An 18,248-nucleotide genomic window follows, 5' to 3' on the forward strand; every position below is an offset into this window, starting at 1 on the left:
AATTGTGGGGTCTTGTTTAGGCTCTTCATGTGTATAGGGATATATTCACACGATCTATCAAAGTTGAGTACTTATAAAGGCAAGATCAGTATTTTACAGTAATTCTAGTTGTCTTTTGGATCTGTTTTTGTATAGGTTTCGTTCAACTAGGACTTACATAATTCTTTATGCCAAAATAATATGATATTGAACCAAATAAGTCAATTCCGGATAGCGATGCAGAATAGCGTATAACGGAATGACCACTATTTAATCTTTTTTTTTTTGGATAAATTACACGAATAATAATTATAAACATATGAAGTGATAGAGGCAAGGGAGGAACATATGATTTTTCTTTAAATCAGTTGAAGTTTTGATTTTTCTTTAAATAAGTTGAAGTGAAGAAACACCGGTGAGGGAATGTTAGGGTTAATTTCGATTTTTCTGATGAAAAAAGAATAGCGGGACAAAAACCGCTCTGAGCGAAGAAACCCTCTGCCCCTACTACCCGCTATTCACCCTATAGCGGATGCTATAGTGTTCTGCACCGCTAAGACTCTTCCCATGGTGGCCTGCCTCCACTTCGCTATAGGGGGATAGCTTCGCTATAGGGGGATAGCGCCGCTATTGATTACTATGTCTTGAACATCTCTTGAACCTTTTTTCCATTCCCAAATTTTTGATTCACAACAAATTTCTGGATTTAAAAAACCAGCTTCAACTATATGAAGACTAAAAGGGAGAATTAAAAAACCACCAGCAAATTCGTGATCAAGAAATTGGTTTAATTCTGGTAAAACTAGAAGTTTTATGTGTGTAACTAGTAAATATCCCTTTAAAGTCAATTGCAATCTGAGATGTAAATAAATTTTCAAATGAGTAAAACTAATAAACATAAACCGGGTGGTCTTAACTTGACCCCTGAATCCTCGTTTTTAATTCTTCAAAGTTATAATTCACAAAATTTCCTCCTTGATAAATCTGAACGAGGAGAAATGAATATAAAGTAATACAGATTGAGCTATAACAAAATAAAACTAAATCTTATATTTCTACTAATCACCATGTTAATGCTATTATTAGGTTGCCATGGCAGTAGCAGCAGCTTCAAGCAGTGTCCTAGCATTTGTGCCGTAGTCAGGTAACTCTGCAGGGGTCTGCCAATGATTATGTTAGAAAATGTTAACAGCAAGGAATTGATAGTGTTGTTAAATTCCTTTAAAAGCAAATATACCTTTCCATATAAGTTTTCCTTTGTGGCTGATGCACCATTAGACAGCAACAACCTAATTACATCGCCATGCTCACCTCTTGCAGCATGATGAAGAGGCTGCAAAAATGGTCACAAGATATGGGTAAACAAAGATGAAATAGGATTATGTTTGGATATCATAAAATCAACGGAGTGGAATGGAGCGGAGCGGAGTGAGATGGAGCGGAACGAATATATCATTCCATTGTTTGGAAATTTTAGGACGGAACAAGGTAAGTTGTTCATTCCGCCCAAATCGGAGGGTAAGATAAATGGTGGTAAGTGATGGAATGGAATGGAATCCATACCACTCTATTCCGCTCCGTTCCATCCGTTTTTAAATTATCCAAACAATGGAATATCATTTTATTCCATCCCGTTCCGCTCCGCTCCATCCGATTCCATCAATCCAAACAAAGCCTAAGAATTGGGATTGAGCTGGTATCTTTACACATTGGACTCCCCAGTCCCCACCCCATCATCCTAAAGAAACACACAAATGAGACTAATTTTAAGTAGTCTGTATTGTTGTATTTATAGTACTCCCTCCGTCCCAAATTATGAGAGAAATTCACTTTTTTGATTCATTGAATAATTAATGTATCTAGTCTATATACAGACCAGATACATTAATTATTCAATGAATCAACAAAGTAAATTTCTCTTATAATTTGGTATAATTTGGGACAGAGGGAGTATGTTGTAATGTTTGTAGGATTGACTTAGCCTCAATGAATAGAAACTCAAATTTTAAGAAGGGTAAAAATATACTCACAGTATCACCCTCAGCATCGACCGATTCTAACATCCTTTTTATATGCTCAGTGTTATTAGCTCTGTTAAGTAGAAGTTGGACTATCTCCAAAAATCCTGATATGAGCATTCAAAGTAAAATAATATCACAAATCTTAACCAAAAATACGAAGAGAGATTTTAACATTTAAAACATGATTTCAAGTTAATTTCACCTCCTGCACATGCATCGTGTAAAGGAATTGCCCCATCTTCATCCTTAGCCTCCAAATCAGCTCCTCTTTCTAGTAGGAGCTGCAGTTCAATAAACAAGATCAATAACTCACATGTTTCAAGATAATAAAAGAGTTAAAAAAAATTGAATGAGCAAGATAACAAACCTGGGCGCATGCAAAATGGCCGTACAAACAAGTCAAATGAAGAGCACTATCCCCATCCTCTAGAGGTTCATCAATACTCCCACTCAAATTATCTGCAATTATGCCAACACGTCGATAACCATCATAAGAATCAACAAAATGACATCCATTAGTTACCCATTATTCTAGTTAGGGTGTCTTTGAATTCACATATAAAAACATAAACGCCATAGTAGATAATTCAATGTTTTAAAAACCAGATCAGACATCGAATCACCAAGAAATTTTGGTCATGCTTCAATGGTTCAATTTTTAAAAGAGGAGAAACCAGGATCAAAATACTCAAGATAACCAAACATTAGACTGTCTATTCATGGCTCAACCAATTGCACAATAAATTCAATATTTAAAATAATGAAACAATCATAATTTACTCTGCAAATTATCTCAACCCTAGTGCAATTTAAAGATACATCCTCAACAATATAATGTTCTACAAAATGATCCGCAACCGCGAAAACAGCTGCCACAAAACAGTATCAGCAGTTGCGAACAAAGAATAAACTATGGCTAATTCACACCACGATAACCGCACTCAGTGTTGCGACACCTGTTCAGACCAAAATCGCAAAAGCCTTTAGCCGACCGAAATCACAAAAACCTTTATCTGACCGCAATCGCGAAAGTCTTAAGGGACCGAAATCGCAAAAGTCACCGCGATGGTTTTTTAAAACCTTGAGAACAATTTTTCATACTAGAATCAATTGCCATAAAAATAAAACAGTTTATCTAACACACAAAAAATTCAGAGCTAAAGCTATGGTTACTCATCATTTTTTTCCTTTTCTTAAAAATTATAGACAATATGGCAATTGGAATATCTATCAGCATAACAGAAAAAAAATTAGGGTTTTGGATTGATATAAGAAGTAGGGTTTAACATAGAGGTAAATATTGAAGTAAAACAGATACTAAGGAATTATGCTGTGGAAAAAGAGAGAAAGAAAGGGAGAAGGAGAATGAAAGAGAGATGAGTTACCGAGAGCGAGGCGGAGGGCGTTGAGGTCGCCGGTTTGAGCGGCATGGGAGAGGTCACGGAGATGAGGAGGAGTATCGGTTTCTTCAACAGCTAGCGATTGTTCTTCGAAAATACCGTTGGATTCTTCATCGTCGTCTTCGTTGAAACCATTGCGCCTCCCAGGAACCGCCATTGATAATGATATGATACAGTTCTCTGTATGGCGCCGCTTGATAGTCACTCTTGTCAAATTGAATTTACGGACTTTAACACTATGTTTGGATCACAGGACAAAATAAAAGGAAAGAAAAAAAAAATAGAAATTATTTAGTTGTTTGGTATACGAGAAAATGAAAGGAAAGAAATCTAAATATTAAAATTATGAAATATTTATATTTACAAAATGACAAAAATAATCTTAATAGTTTGTGTTGGTTTTTTATCAAATTATTTATTAAATAAATTAAATTAAATGTGTAACCTTTTATGTTATTTATATAAAATTGACATTTTTATTAAAAAATTTAATAATTTTATGATAAAAATAGAGGTTAATAAGGTTTATAAAAAAACGCTTGAAATATAAAATTTAATATTTTTTCTTTCCATGCAGAATAAATTCATAGTAATTAACTGCATCTTAATATAATATAAGCTAGCCTATCATATATTTTGTATTACCATTTAAAAAAAAAAATTGCATCTTTAGTATTTATTTTTGTCACAATATTAAAGATATTATTAATATAATATTAAATAGGGTTGTTTTTGTCTTTTATGTAAAAATGAATCACAATTTCTTGTTCCCGTCCAATTTTGAGCAGAAAGCTTTTATTTGTGGGTCCTAGTCTAATCTTTCTTTCCTTTTCTTTTTGTTGTGTTAACAAACAATGGAAAGTAAAGCAATCCGGTCACTTTCTTTCCTTCTTCCTATCTTTCCACTAAACCAAATATATCATAATTCTCTCATGAAAACTTCGCCGGAGATGCTACACTGTATATAGCAATATTTTATTAAAGGGTAAGGTTAACCTGTGTCATAAGGGCACAAGTTAAGAATGCTATAATTAAAAAAATTAAATACAATTAAATATAAGTTTCAACATATTGAATGCACGTGTTCTAAAAATATATTTATATAAATAACTTATTAACATGTGTCATTAGGGCACATGTTAGCTTTTCCTTTTATTAAATAATCAATGACCTAGATTCCATGAATTTACCCTCGCTGTTCAGATTAGACTACCCCTTTTCTCTTATTTTTCATATTTAGGTATTTCTTTTATTTACATACGACTCTCTTTTTTTTCTTTCTATTTAAGTGTTTTTAAAGATAATTTTATTTATTTTAAATTATTCTTTTCAAAGTTTAAACTATGCATTTTTTATATTTAAAACAAGTATCCGATCTATAGGACTGTCTGATCTAATTTGAAGGTCAATTTTAACATTAAGTAGTTTCAATTCCCAATCAATTACAGTAGCAAAAATCAAATATTACTAGGTGCCACGTATAAGAGAATTTTCTACCTCACATTTGAGACATATATTGTAGAGCTATGAAAACGGACTATCCAGCCAATGGGCTGGCCCTAACAGGCTTTAAACTTTTTAGGCAAAAAAGTTCTATTTTAATATGGGTTTAAAAATTACTATTCAAATCTGACCTTATACGGGCTTTAGATTACACGCTTCAAAACGGACAATTTTTTCAATTTTTATACAAAAAAATAAAGCAAAACCTCATAATATTTATAGTAAATATAATAAAAAATTGGCAAAATACCCTTTTCGTCCCTTAACTTTACCTCGGGGTCCATTTTGGTCCTTCAATTTTTAAAATGTTCAAATAGACCCCTTATTAATAAGGATTTTGCTATACCACTAGGCCATTTCCCATTTCGTTGACCATATTTCTTTCTGTAACTACTTATTTAACTGCTGCAGCCATTTTGTTTCAACTAAAAAATCTTGACTATTATTATTATTATTATTATTATTATTGTTATTATTATTATTGTTATTATTATTATTATTATTATTATTATTATTATTATTATTATTATTATTAATATTATTGTTATTATTATTACTATTATTATTATTATTATTATTATTATTATTATTATTATTATTATTATTAGAATTTTGGAATAATAATAAATGGCTGTAATATTATTACTATTATTACTATTATTATTTTTACTATTACTATTATTATTATTATTATTAATATTATTATTATTATTTTTATTATTATTATTATTATTATTATTATTATTATTATTATTATTATTACTTTTACTATTGTTATTTTACTATTATTATTTTACTATTACTATTATTATTATTACTATTATTATAACTATTATTATTATTATTATTATTATTATTATTATTATTAGAGTTTTGGAATAATAATAAATGGCTGCAGTATTATTAGTATTATTATTATTATTATTATTATTATTATTATTATTATTATTATTATTATTATTATTATTATTATTGAAGTAGTTAAATAAATTGCTCCAGACGGAATGAAATTCAATAAACATGTGCATGGCCTAGTGGTATTGCAACTTTTTCTTTAACAAAGGTGTCCTGAGTTCAAACCATGGTGTGGTTAAAATTTTTGAATATTTTCTGGACCTTGGAAACAACCTATGCCACATAACCAGCCACGAGTGCAAAACATGTACAAGTCAAATGCCACGTATGCACTGTTTAACGTCTGTTTGCATCAAACAGACGGAAAGGACTAACGTGCCACCTTTTAAATAGATAAGGGGTTTATTTGAACTTTTTAAAAATTGAAGGACCAAAATAGACTCCGAGGTAAAGTTAAGGGACGAAAAAGAGTATTTTGCCTAAAAAATTATAGTCTTAAATAGTCTTTTGGTTCATGTTAGTTGAAGTGTTTTTTTATTTTTTTGTCCCTTATCTTTTTTTGTGTAACAGAGACTCATTTGGTTTTCGTCCTAGTATATATATATTTTTTTTAATTCATCTTTTGATCCATTAACTTAACTTATTGTTTCGCGCTAATCCCTTAATTAAAAAAAATATTACTATGTAGTTCCTTAAAACAATGTTGTTAGCCTAAATAGTCTATTTCGTTAAATTTTCTACAGAATTATTAATTATTGCTTATGTGATAGTACTGTTACCTTTTTAATATCTGACATGACATTTTGTTAGATATTTTCAAATTTTTTAATGCTCTTTTTTCATTTTTTTTTTATATATTTTACATTTTTATGCACTTATTTATATTTATAATATAGGGTTAATGAACTTTTTCGTCCCTTTAAATATTTCAAATTTCGTTTTTAGTCCCTCCAAAATTTTCCTTCAAGAAATCGTCCTTTCAAAATTTTTCTTTCGAACTATTGGTCCCTAACGTCAAATTTCGTAGCTAATCAGTGGCTAAAGTCGTAGCTAATCTCTAGCAAATTTGACATTAGGGACCAATAGTTTAGACGAAAAATTTTGAAGGGACGATTTCTTAAAGGAAAATTTTGGAGGGACTAAAAATGAAATTTGCAATATTTAGAGGGACCAAAAAGTTCATTAACCCTATAATATATTTCACATTTCATTATTTGGAACAAACTCTAAGAGACTCTCTAGTGAAACTTGCAGCTGCATCTTTTTTTTTATCTTCTCTCCCTAAAGTTCATGCTCTCCCAACTACCACAAATTCGCTGACTTAGGTAATCTACTCGGTAATCAATTTCACTCTCTTTTTAATTTAGTAAAAAAAACATTTCATTTTTCTTTTTCGGTTTGTTAGTTTGAATGATTTTGGTTTCTGGATTTTGAATGATTTTCATTTTGTGTGTGGGTATTTTAAGTTTGAAACTATTAATTTAGTCATTGGGTATTTTATGTATAATTTTTCTTGGTTACTTACTAGATATGATGCAGGAAAATCAATAATGAATGGTTCTCTAAATTTCTTCTTGTAGTTTCTATCATCATGAACTATTATACAACAGATCTAGAACTATTTTTTATTTCCGGTTTGATTTGTATGTGTGTTTTTTTAAGAATCACCAAATGCTATGTTTAGAGAAACAAAACAATTGTTGGAATGTGAAATAATGTGAGTTACTTAGTTTTGCTCTTGATTTTATATTTGTTTGGCATATTCTCTTGAGTGGTACCTGACAGGGCGGATCCAGAAGTTTTAATAAGTGGAGTCAAAGTCAATTTTTTTTATACAAAAATTAGAATTAAATAATATAAATATTCATAAAAAACACACACACACACACATATATATATATATATATATATATATATATATATATATATATATATATATATATATATATATATATATATATATATATATATATATATATATATATATATATATATATATATACACACACACTTATGCGTAAAATGATTAAAATGTATATCTAAAAAGTTAAATATTACAAAATAAAATACCAATGTATATAAAAAAATTGAAGACAATTTAATATTCAATAATTATAATTGCTCTCTACGGGTCTTCATATTTTGAAAGAGTTGTAAAAAAAAAATTATTTTCAACACCATCAAATATATCACTTTCTATGTATGTTACCAAGCAATCATTCAAAAATTCATCCACCATCTGATTGCGCAGTTGATTCTTCACAAAATTCATAGTTGAGAAACTTCTTTCATTTGTTGTTGTAGCCACAGGCAAAAGTAACGCCAACTTTAGAAGTAAATACACCATTGGATAAGCAATTTGCTTTTTAGTCTCCACCATCATTCTTGAAAGATCACTAATTCCCTGTAAATTAGAAAATTGTTCACTAGAACAAACATGCATGATACAAGTTGATTGTCGAGTCCCATGAGCTCTATTGGAGAAAATTCAGACGGATAAAATCGAACCAACTTAATCAATTTTCCTTGTCAAATGCACAAAATGAATCTCATGGAGTTAAACTTGCTACACAAATAAGCAATTCACTATTCACCTCTGTAAATCTATTATTCAACTCTTGAAGTTGTTTATCAATCACTTGATAAAATACCTCGACTTGAAAGTGATGCAAGTTTCACTACTACAAATAACGCTTTTCATGACGAAGGTTTCACGTCATCCAGAAAAAACCGAGGTTTTATTCCAGAGTTTACCATATATATATATATATATATATATATATATATATATATATATATATATATATATATATATATATATTAAAAAAAACAACTTGTTTTCTCGGTTTTTATAAAAACCGAGGTGATATACCATTCAGGACATGCTTCGAATCCCAACTAATACACTTTATGTTTTTATTTGTTAACAAGTGTAAAATAAATGATTTAACCCTTCGGTTTCTTTGATAAACCAAGGGATAAAACATTTATATTTTAATATAAATACTCGCTAAACAGATTTTATCCTAATACTATCTGATTTGTAGCCGCCCCATCGTCGAATGCATCATTTTTTAGGATGAATTGCAAAAATGAGAAAAAATGTTCTTCTACCTTGAACAAAATATTTTTTTCATCTTTTTCAATCCATCTCAAACAATGGTATTGATGTTGTTGTTGTTGTTAAAGGTTTTGAACAATTATGATTTACTCCTAAAAGTATTTACTGATAGATTGCAAGTGCTGAAAAAACACTTTTTAATTTCTGAAACAAACACCTGATTAGAAGTTGGATGCATTCCAAGCATGCAAATTGTATACGCTAGTGAAAGCATTGAAAATCATAACATAAACAATCAATCTTGATGAAGGCATGTCAGAAATTCAAGACAGATCTCTACCACCTTGTATGGGACTTGGACATGCTGCATTTTTGATATTTTGGGTAAACAATCTTGATATTCTGCGAAGATTTGTTGCATACAATACATTTTTGATATTCTGGATAAACTATGTAACTATTTTCTAAAAAAAACTACAACCCCTCGGTTTTGTTTTTAAACCGAGGGGTTAGAGTAAAATAATATTTTTTACAAAGTGGTTACATTGTTTACCTAGAATATTAAAAATACATTATAAGTAACAAATATTGTATGGGACCTTTGCTCATGCTGTAATTTTAATATTCTGGGTAGATAATATGATATTATACGAAGATTTGTTTCATACAATGTATTTTTAATATTCTGGGTAAAGAATGTAACCCTTGTTGAAAGAAACAAAATTATTTTTCTCTAACCCCTCGACGAGATGATAGTTAAGTGTTTTTTTCATATTTTTATTCAACGGCCTTATACACATCTTTGTCGTCCATTTAAATATTATAAATGCTGAAGAATCCACCATTAGTAATATGCGTGAAATCTAAGGGACATCTATTATATAAGTTATCTTACGATATTAGAAATCTAAATGAAACATATGAAACCTAAGGAAACTTGGAAAAGTTCTCTTCGATAGATTGCAAGAGAAGAAAATCATCTGGGTTTAAGGTTTATTCTATTAAATTTTTATTTGTACGAAAAATATTTTTGATTATAAATTTTAATTATCTTACCTTTTTTTTTTTCCACCAGAAACAAATACATGCAATATCTTTACATGAAAGAGTTTCTCAATATTTGATCTTGTCCAAAATATTAAGAAATTGAAGATCCAATATATGATCTTCACGCATAATTAATGTAATATTCTTTAAAAAACACTGTAACGAGTTATATTAAAAAAATGTAATATTATAGAAAACAATGTAACGAGATTTATTTAAGAAATTATATGATTACCCCTCGGTTTTTTATGATAAACCGAGATAAAAAAGACGTTATTTTTCGTAGATAATAAAAATTCAGAAACCGAGGTTCGAACCAATTCCATAATAAACCTTTACCTCGGTGTTTTAAAACCCGAGGTGTTAAGTAATTAATTTCATGGCGCTCTTCGTTACCTCGATTCTTTTGCCGAGGTAAAATTTATTTCGCGTCCGTCGTTAGAAGCGCTTTTGTAGTAGTGTTTGAAACTATTTCAACATTATGCCTTGGTTTTCCATGTAACATAAAGGCGTCATCCATATTTATAATGTCAATACTATGCTTCTCATAAAACAATGTCACTTCATCAAGTAAACTAGACCAACCATATTCTCTCATAGTTTGCAATCTTTCCTTTAATACTTTAACAAATGTCATAACATTTATAATATCTTGATCTTTTTTTTGTAGTGCTTGAGACAAATCATTAGTAATTCTCAATATATTTCTCATCAAAATAAATTTAAAAATAAATGGGTTAATAGTCATTTACCCTCTGCCATATGAGCGTGTTTCGGTTTACCCCCCCTCCACCGTTGCCAAAGGCAGGTTTTGGCAACGGTTTTTTTTGAAAAAATCGTTGCCAAAAGGTAGGGAGGGGGGAAAAGCAAAATTTGCTAACACTACAGGGGGTAAATGACTATTAACCCAAAATAAATCCAAAGGATTGCAAAGTATTCAATAATCGACGAGTTTCAACTTGTTGCTCTATGCTAAGGCTATCTTTTAAAATTATATCTATCACATCACACACAGAAGGAAACAAAGAAACCAAACTTAGCAATGTACCGTAATGTATCCCCATATAGTATCTCCAGCTCTTGTTAGTGTAGTTTTTGGATTCAAGCCGCGACCAGTTAAACTTTCTCCACTCTCTAATGCTTTCATTACTTTAAGAATTTTACTTTCTCTAAGAATATCTCTACGCTTGCAAGAAGCTCCAACAACATTAGATAAATTGTTAACTATAAGAAAAAACTAAACAATATCATCATGCTTTTTAGCAACCGCCACAAGTGCTAATTGGAGTTGGTAAAAAAACAATGAACATAGAATGCACACTTATTTTCTTTTAAAATCAAACTTTTGAGGCCATTAAACTCCCCTCACATATTACTAGCCCCATCATATCCTTGTCCACGAACTATTGAAAAGCTTAAATTGTACTTTGCCAATAAGGATTCTAGTGCCGACTTTAAAGACATATCACTTGTATTTGCAACATGGACAATACCAAGAAATCTCTCAATGACACATCTTTTCTTGTCTACATAGCATAAAACAACCATCTGCTCTTTAACTGAAATATCTCGAGATTTATCAATTAAAATAGAGAACAAATCACTGTTAAGATCATCAATAATAAATTTTGTGGTCTCACAAGTAGCAACTTTCACAATATCTTTTTGAATGCTAGGTGACACTAATTTGAGATTTCCACAAGATTTTTTCAATACTTTATCAATCTCTTCATTATTATTACAAACAAATTGTAGAATCTCGAGAAAATTACCATTATTCTTTGAATTCATCTATTCATCATCACCATGAAATGCCAATCCCAACTTTAATAAAAGTCTAATACAATCAACTATTGAAGTTAAATGAATCTGATATTCCCTCTTAATCAAGTGAGATTGTTTGTTAATAGCAACTTCAATGTGTTGTTTTTGATTCATTAGTGCATTACATTTTCTCCGAGCTTGATTATGAGCACTATTAGGACCTCCCACATGGACGTTGTGTCTATCTTTCTTTTTCCAATTTGAAAATCTCTCAGTCACAAAAGCATCCCAACCTTTGTGTTCTCCTATATCATATCTCATAAGGTAACAATATAAAAAAACACATCATCTTTTGATACACTATATTCCAACCAATTACCAAATTCAAAAAACCAATCAAGATTGAACTTACGTTAAAACGTACCAATTTGTCGATGTGGAAATTTATGCTCCTTTGGTTGACAAGACCCTTTTTGTTAATAAGCTCTTCGGATTTCATCTCAATCATTTGGATGATAACATGACATTTGATTCCTCTTTCCAGGATCAACAGGAAGATTATCTAAATCAACATCTAAAAATAGTTTTTTCAAATATGGCTCAAATTGTTGTGTTCATGCATTTTCCACTTCATTAACTTGTTGAGACTCTAATGTTGATTTTATTTTAAAATACTTCTCCATTTCTAACACATAAAAATATAACTCTAATTAGTTACTTGAATCTAATACAATTACAAGCATCGGCTTAAAATTAAAAATATGATAAAAATCAAGAAAAAATATAAAATCACAACACAATAATATAATATACCCAAAGAAAAAAAATGAAGAAAGAAACCTACTTGAATTATTGTCTTTTAGTTTCACTTTGACAAAAGAAAAATTTTTTTAAGTAGGAGAATAGAAATGAAAAAATATGTTGTTATTGTATTATGGAGATTTAGTTAAAAGAAGCTACACAACTTCCTCATGCCTTTTTAATTTCCATTTACTTTTGAAAAATACAAAAAAAAAAAACAAAAAGTATAATTAAGTGTCACATTTATGTTTCCTAGAAGCTAGAATTTAAAGTAAAGGAGTGGTGTGGGGACATCAAGATATTTTATATGGGGTCAATATATCAATAATTATTATTATTAGTTTGAAAAGGAAAAATCAAGTGGGGTTACTTGACTCCATTTACTCCCACTTAGATCTGTCCCTGTCTAAGCTAATATCTTGTTGTTGGAACTTTACAAGATTATAAAGAACTCTGACCTTGAAGAGTTGACAGAGTTGGGTTTTGGTACCTTTGGAACTGTTTATCATGGAGAATGGAGGGGAACTGATGTTGCAATCAAGAGAATAATTGATAGATGTTTTTTTAGAAAGCCTTCAGAGTAAGAGTGCATGGTCTGTTGAGGCTCCTAATGAACTAGGTTGATCATGTTTCTTATTTTCTTGATCAAGGGGGATATGATCCATAAAAAGTACTAAAATTTGGTGTGTAATATTTTAGATTGACCGTTTACTGAAAGAACGATTTCAGAGAAGTTTGTCAAGTTAAATATGCATTGGTTTTAGTGGCAATAGCTGGCAGTGTTAAAGGTTTTGGTTAAGCATCATGTGAATGTGATGATGTCAATATCATCAGTTTATTTTCTAAAGGATGTAGTTATATATTGATTATAAATGTAGAGTTGTTGCTTATAGGCTATAGAAGAAGTTTTTGTGGGTGACCAAATTTTAACTACAGTGACTAGATAGAACAAGAACACAACAGAAAATAATACATATTCATTTGAAGGATGAGTCATAAACTGATGAAGATGCTAATACACACCCACTAGACACAAAATACACACTAGTGAATTTGTAGGCCTCTGGATTATAGAATTGCAGATTATATAATTACTAATGAAAATTAATTATATTTAAGTATTTGTATAATTGCAGCATGATCATATATATATATATATATATATATATATATATATATATATATATATATATATATATATACTCGTACAAAAGGCTAAAGATAGTGAAAATATAATAGCCAAAAGTTTGGTGTGTTTATGACCATCCAAAATTAGCAAAAGCAAAACACATGGAGGCACATCTAAACAGATAACAAATTGCAAATGGATCCATATTTCTTTGACACATTTGATTTCCTAGCACCATAACCAGTTGATCTTTTATAGAGAATATATAGACTTATGAATAGCAATGTTGTATCTTTTATGTCTATGAATGTAGTTTTGAAGAGGATTCATTTTGTCATCTAAAGAAGTATTGCGGCACAGTTTGTTATCTGTTTGCCTTCTAATTTTATTAATTAATTGTAATGATATTGATCATAAATATGAAAAGATAGAGAAATAAAGATGAATGATATCTGAGTTTAAATGAGTTTGATGAGGATGAAAAGAAATAAATTTTATTAAAAAATATTTAAATAATTTTATTAATTTTAAAAAAAGTTAAATAGAGTTGAACTCATACAAATCATAGTTAAATGAATTTAAAATTTATTTATAAGTCATATGGCAACCGGCAAAATACTGATATTATTAGGTTAAACCTCGATCTTAGTTCACATTAATAAATTCTAACTCTTATGATTGTTTGTGTTAATTTTTAATGATTGTTACTAGAAATTTAATTTTCAATTGAACAAGTAAATGGTAACAAATGCTTACAAATTATGAAGGAAAAGACTTTACTTTTTCCATTTAAATGCCACCTTAAATGTCATTTAAAAAAAGTCACCTATTTCCTCTCAAAAATCAATTAACCATTTCTTAACCTTCTCAAACTTTTGTACCATTGCATCTTCGTTTCAGGAGAAAATCACGATCACTCAAAAGAAACACAATCTATATAACTCTAATCAAATCTCCACCATTGGATCATCGTGAAGAAGGCACAATCCATGTATTGTATAAGTATCCAATTACACATTGCCATATGGCTCTAACTACCCTTGAAATAATTCTCACACTATATGAAACTTTCTTCCATCCCAACTACTACGGTTCATACATTCCTCCATTCATCTTCTTTTCATGACAAGTTTCCTTAAATCAGCTATGCTCTCGACTATCTAAGTGTTTTTGCTTTAATATTATTCTTGTTTTTTCTTAATCATATATATAATAATGATAAACTCACTTACTCTTTTTTTATAACTTTAAATCAACAACAATTTTATTGAAACTAAACTTTCTAACTAAAAGTTTTATATTTGAAGATAGTAGGATGCCATAGTTCATATTTTTATCCTATTTCATGATTCCCTTGATTAAATTAGGTGATTTTTCAAAATTTATAGAGCACTACAATTTTTAATTTCCAGAGTACTAGATGTCTCTTTACGATTGTTTATGTTAATTTTTAATGATTGTTTCAATTGAACAAATAAATGGTAACAAATGCTTACAAATTATGATGGAAAAGATTTTACTTTTTCCATTTAATTGCCACCTTAAATGTCATTTAAAAAAGAGAAACACAATCTATATAACTCTAATCCTCCAATCTCCACCATTGGATCATCATGCAGAAGGCACAATCCATGTATTGTATAAGTATCCAATTACACATTTCCATGTCGCTCTTACTACCCTTAAAATAATTCTCACACTATATCAAACTTTCTTCCATACCCTTAAAATAATTCTCACACTATATCAAACTTTCTTCCATCCCAAACTTTCTTCCATCCCAACTACTACGGTTCATACACTCATCCATCCATTTCTTTTCATGACAAGTTTCCTTAAATCGGCTCTTCTCTCGACTATCTAAGTGTTTTTGTTTTAATATTATCCTTGTTTTTTCTTAATCATATATATAATAATGATAAATTCACTTACTCGTTTTTTATAACTTTAAATCAGCAACAATTTTATTGAAACAAAACTTTCTAACTACAAGTTTTATATTTGAAGATAGGAGGATGCCATAGTTCATATTTTTGTCCTATTTCATGATTCCCTTGATTAAATTAGGTGATTTTTCAAAATTTCTAGCGCACTACAATTTTTAATTTCCAGAGTACTAGATGTCTCTTTAGAATTGTTTGTGTTAATTTTTAATGATTGTTACTAGAAATTTAATTTTCAATTGAACAAATAAATGGTAACAAATTCTTACAAATTATGATGGAAAAGACTTTACTTTTTCTATTTAAATGCCACCTTAAATGTCATTTAAAAAAGTCACATATTTCCTCTCACAAACCACTTAACATTTCTTAACCTTCTCAAACTTTTGTACTATTTCCTCTCTAAAACCACTTAACCATTTCTTAACCTTCTCAAACTTTTGTACCATTGCATCTTGGTTTCAGAAGAAAATTACGATCACTCAAAAGAAACACAATATATATAACTCTAATTCAATCTCCACCATTGGATTATCATGCAAAAGGCACAATCCATGTATTGTATAAGTATCAAATTACACATTGCCATGTGGCTCTAATTACCCTTGAAATAATTCTCTCACTATATTAAACTTTCTTCCATCCCAACTACTACGGTTCATACACTCCTCCATTCATCTTCCTTTCGTGACAAGTTTCCTTAAATCAGCTCTGCTCTCGACTATCTAAGTGTTTTTGTTTTAATATTATCCTTGTTTTTTCTTAATCATATATATAATAATGATAAATTCACTTACTCTTTTTTTATAAATTTAAACCAGCAACAATTTTATTGAAACAAAACTTTCTAACTACAAGTTTTATATTTGAAGATAGGAGGATACAAGTTTTATATTTAAAGATAGGAGGATGCCATAGTTCGTATTTTTATCCTATTTCATGATTCCCTGGATTAAATTAGGTGACTTTTCAAAATTTCTAGAGTAGATGTCTCTCACTCATATACAAGAATTTGATATTTTAATTTCATTGTGTATATATTTTCATTAATTTTAATTCCAGTGTTGCTTAATATAGTATTGTAAATATGTTTGAAAGTGTAGACATGATTGTACATTACTTATATTAGAAATTCATATTTTAATTTCACTGTTGTGTATATCTTTTGTGTAGTTTTAATTCAATTAATGCATAATGTAGTGTGAACATGTTTGAAAGTGTAGAGCACTTAGAAATCATATAAATTGTTTTCCTTTTTATTAAATTTTTTTCTTAAAATAATTTAAATATAAGCCACTTTCCAGGAAAATTCCAATCAATTCTTCTATGTTCTAGCATTTGGATTTGGGTTTATATCTCTATTAAGTTTTTCTTGAGAATATTATTATTCGGTAACACTAGCTAACACAAATTTATTTATATACAGGGCCGGCCCAATCGATCCGAACGCCCGGTTCTAATTTATAAAATAAGATTAAATTTTTAAAAAAATTATAATTTTAATAATTAAAAATGTTGCACTAAAAATATAACTATATATTAATCAAATGAAACGAAAAAAAATACTATTTTTTGTTTTTTGTTTTGGAAAGGCAGCCTAAAATTTATATTTTGAATGTTCTATTTTTTTAAAAATGTTTTTTATTTCCAATAAAAAATTGAACCCCTAAAACGTATAGAACTAATTACACCTTTCTCGAGTTACACCTTTCCAATTTAACTAGAACATTCAGGTTAATCTACTTCACCCTTATTTTAAACTTCTATTAATTTTTCTGCAACTATATCACGATGAAATGCTATAAGAATTTTTTAGTAAATAAATAAATAAATTGAATAATAATTTATTTTTATAAAATCATCTTGTAAAAAGTTATTATTGATAAATATTGTGTGCAAAGTAATTGATGAAAAGAAAAAAATCTTTCTTAAATAGTCTTATATTTGGAGACTAGGAAGTAGTATATGTCACGTTTCAAATAAAAACGATGTGAGTAATTTGATAATTATATATTCGTGTTAATTAATGTATTATAACTGAACAATGAATATTGAAAGTCCCTATGTTACCCATGCATGGAGCATAAAAAATCAAATGACTTATTTATTTTTCTGCTCGGTAGTAATATAAAAAATTAGGCCCCTAAAAAATTGTGGCCCTGTGCAATAGCACAGGTTGCACTTGCTTATGGCCGGACTTGTTTATATACTTATTTATTAAACATTTAAATAATTTTTGTTCTGGACCGGCCCAATTGCCTCAATTGGGCCAATCCAACCTTCGGCCAAGGCACCTTGGCCGCGCACACGACAGCCTCTCTCCCCGGGCAAAAGCTAGACGTAACCGAGCACGCAACAACCTCGTGCTCGGTAGCAGCCAGCTCGCATATTACCTAGCCTCGCGCCAGGCAAAGTGGAGCCTTTCTCGCATGGAATAATCTTATAAATTGCCCTCTAAACCCTGAGGGCAAGGTAACCTTTTTCTAACCCAAAATCTCTCACTTTGTTGTACCTTGTTGTCCAAACACTCACTTTGGCATCGGAGTGCCTTGCAGGTACAACCATTTTTTCCCCTCTCAACCGCTCAAGAGTTCAAGCCTTCACCGTTGCTGGCCATCTGATCTGCTCTGCAAGATCAGTCTTTTTCTTATAAGTTAGCGTGTTTTTCATTTTCCTTATCTTATTTTTCTTGGATAAAGTCTTTAAATATTGAGTTTTTTTGGATTTAGTCCATAAAATTAAAAT

At 29.7% G+C, this 18,248-nt stretch overlaps 2 protein-coding genes across 2 annotated transcripts; both read right to left on the bottom strand.

Moving 5' to 3' along the window:
* Positions 1-873: 873 nt before the first annotated feature.
* On the bottom strand, positions 874-3,628 carry LOC131644640 (uncharacterized). The gene is made up of 6 exons (XM_058915195.1): positions 3,386-3,628; positions 2,368-2,459; positions 2,203-2,281; positions 2,010-2,104; positions 1,217-1,312; positions 874-1,139 (listed from the first exon to the last, which is right to left on the bottom strand). The coding sequence occupies exons 1-6, from the start codon at positions 3,555-3,557 to the stop codon at positions 1,062-1,064; spliced, it is 612 nt and encodes a 203-aa protein (XP_058771178.1). The 5' UTR covers positions 3,558-3,628; the 3' UTR covers positions 874-1,061.
* Positions 3,629-10,287: 6,659 nt separating this feature from the next.
* LOC131659321 (uncharacterized) lies at positions 10,288-11,657 on the bottom strand. The gene is made up of 3 exons (XM_058928528.1): positions 11,243-11,657; positions 10,915-11,090; positions 10,288-10,479 (listed from the first exon to the last, which is right to left on the bottom strand). The coding sequence occupies exons 1-3, from the start codon at positions 11,655-11,657 to the stop codon at positions 10,288-10,290; spliced, it is 783 nt and encodes a 260-aa protein (XP_058784511.1).
* Positions 11,658-18,248: the final 6,591 nt, after the last annotated feature.

Source organism: Vicia villosa, linkage group LG1 (genome assembly GCF_029867415.1).
Source record: "Vicia villosa cultivar HV-30 ecotype Madison, WI linkage group LG1, Vvil1.0, whole genome shotgun sequence".
Lineage (NCBI taxonomy): Eukaryota > Viridiplantae > Streptophyta > Magnoliopsida > Fabales > Fabaceae > Vicia > Vicia villosa.

Bases quoted from the DNA above. Each gene is read 5' to 3' on its own strand.
- LOC131644640 (XM_058915195.1), bottom strand. From the start codon at position 3,557: ATGGCGGTTCCTGGGAGGCGCAATGGTTTCAACGAAGACGACGATGAA. The intron at 2,282-2,367 runs GTTTGTTATCTT...ATTGAACTGCAG, and splicing joins GCCATTTTGCATGCGCCCAG to CTCCTACTAGAAAGAGGAGC. The intron at 2,105-2,202 runs GTGAAATTAACT...TGCTCATATCAG, and splicing joins ACACGATGCATGTGCAGGAG to GATTTTTGGAGATAGTCCAA.
- LOC131659321 (XM_058928528.1), bottom strand. From the start codon at position 11,657: ATGAATTCAAAGAATAATGGTAATTTTCTCGAGATTCTACAATTTGTT. The intron at 11,091-11,242 runs GTAATATGTGAG...TTTTTCTTATAG, and splicing joins ACAAGGATATGATGGGGCTA to TTAACAATTTATCTAATGTT. The intron at 10,480-10,914 runs GTACATTGCTAA...AAAGTATTAAAG, and splicing joins CTATATGGGGATACATTACG to GAAAGATTGCAAACTATGAG.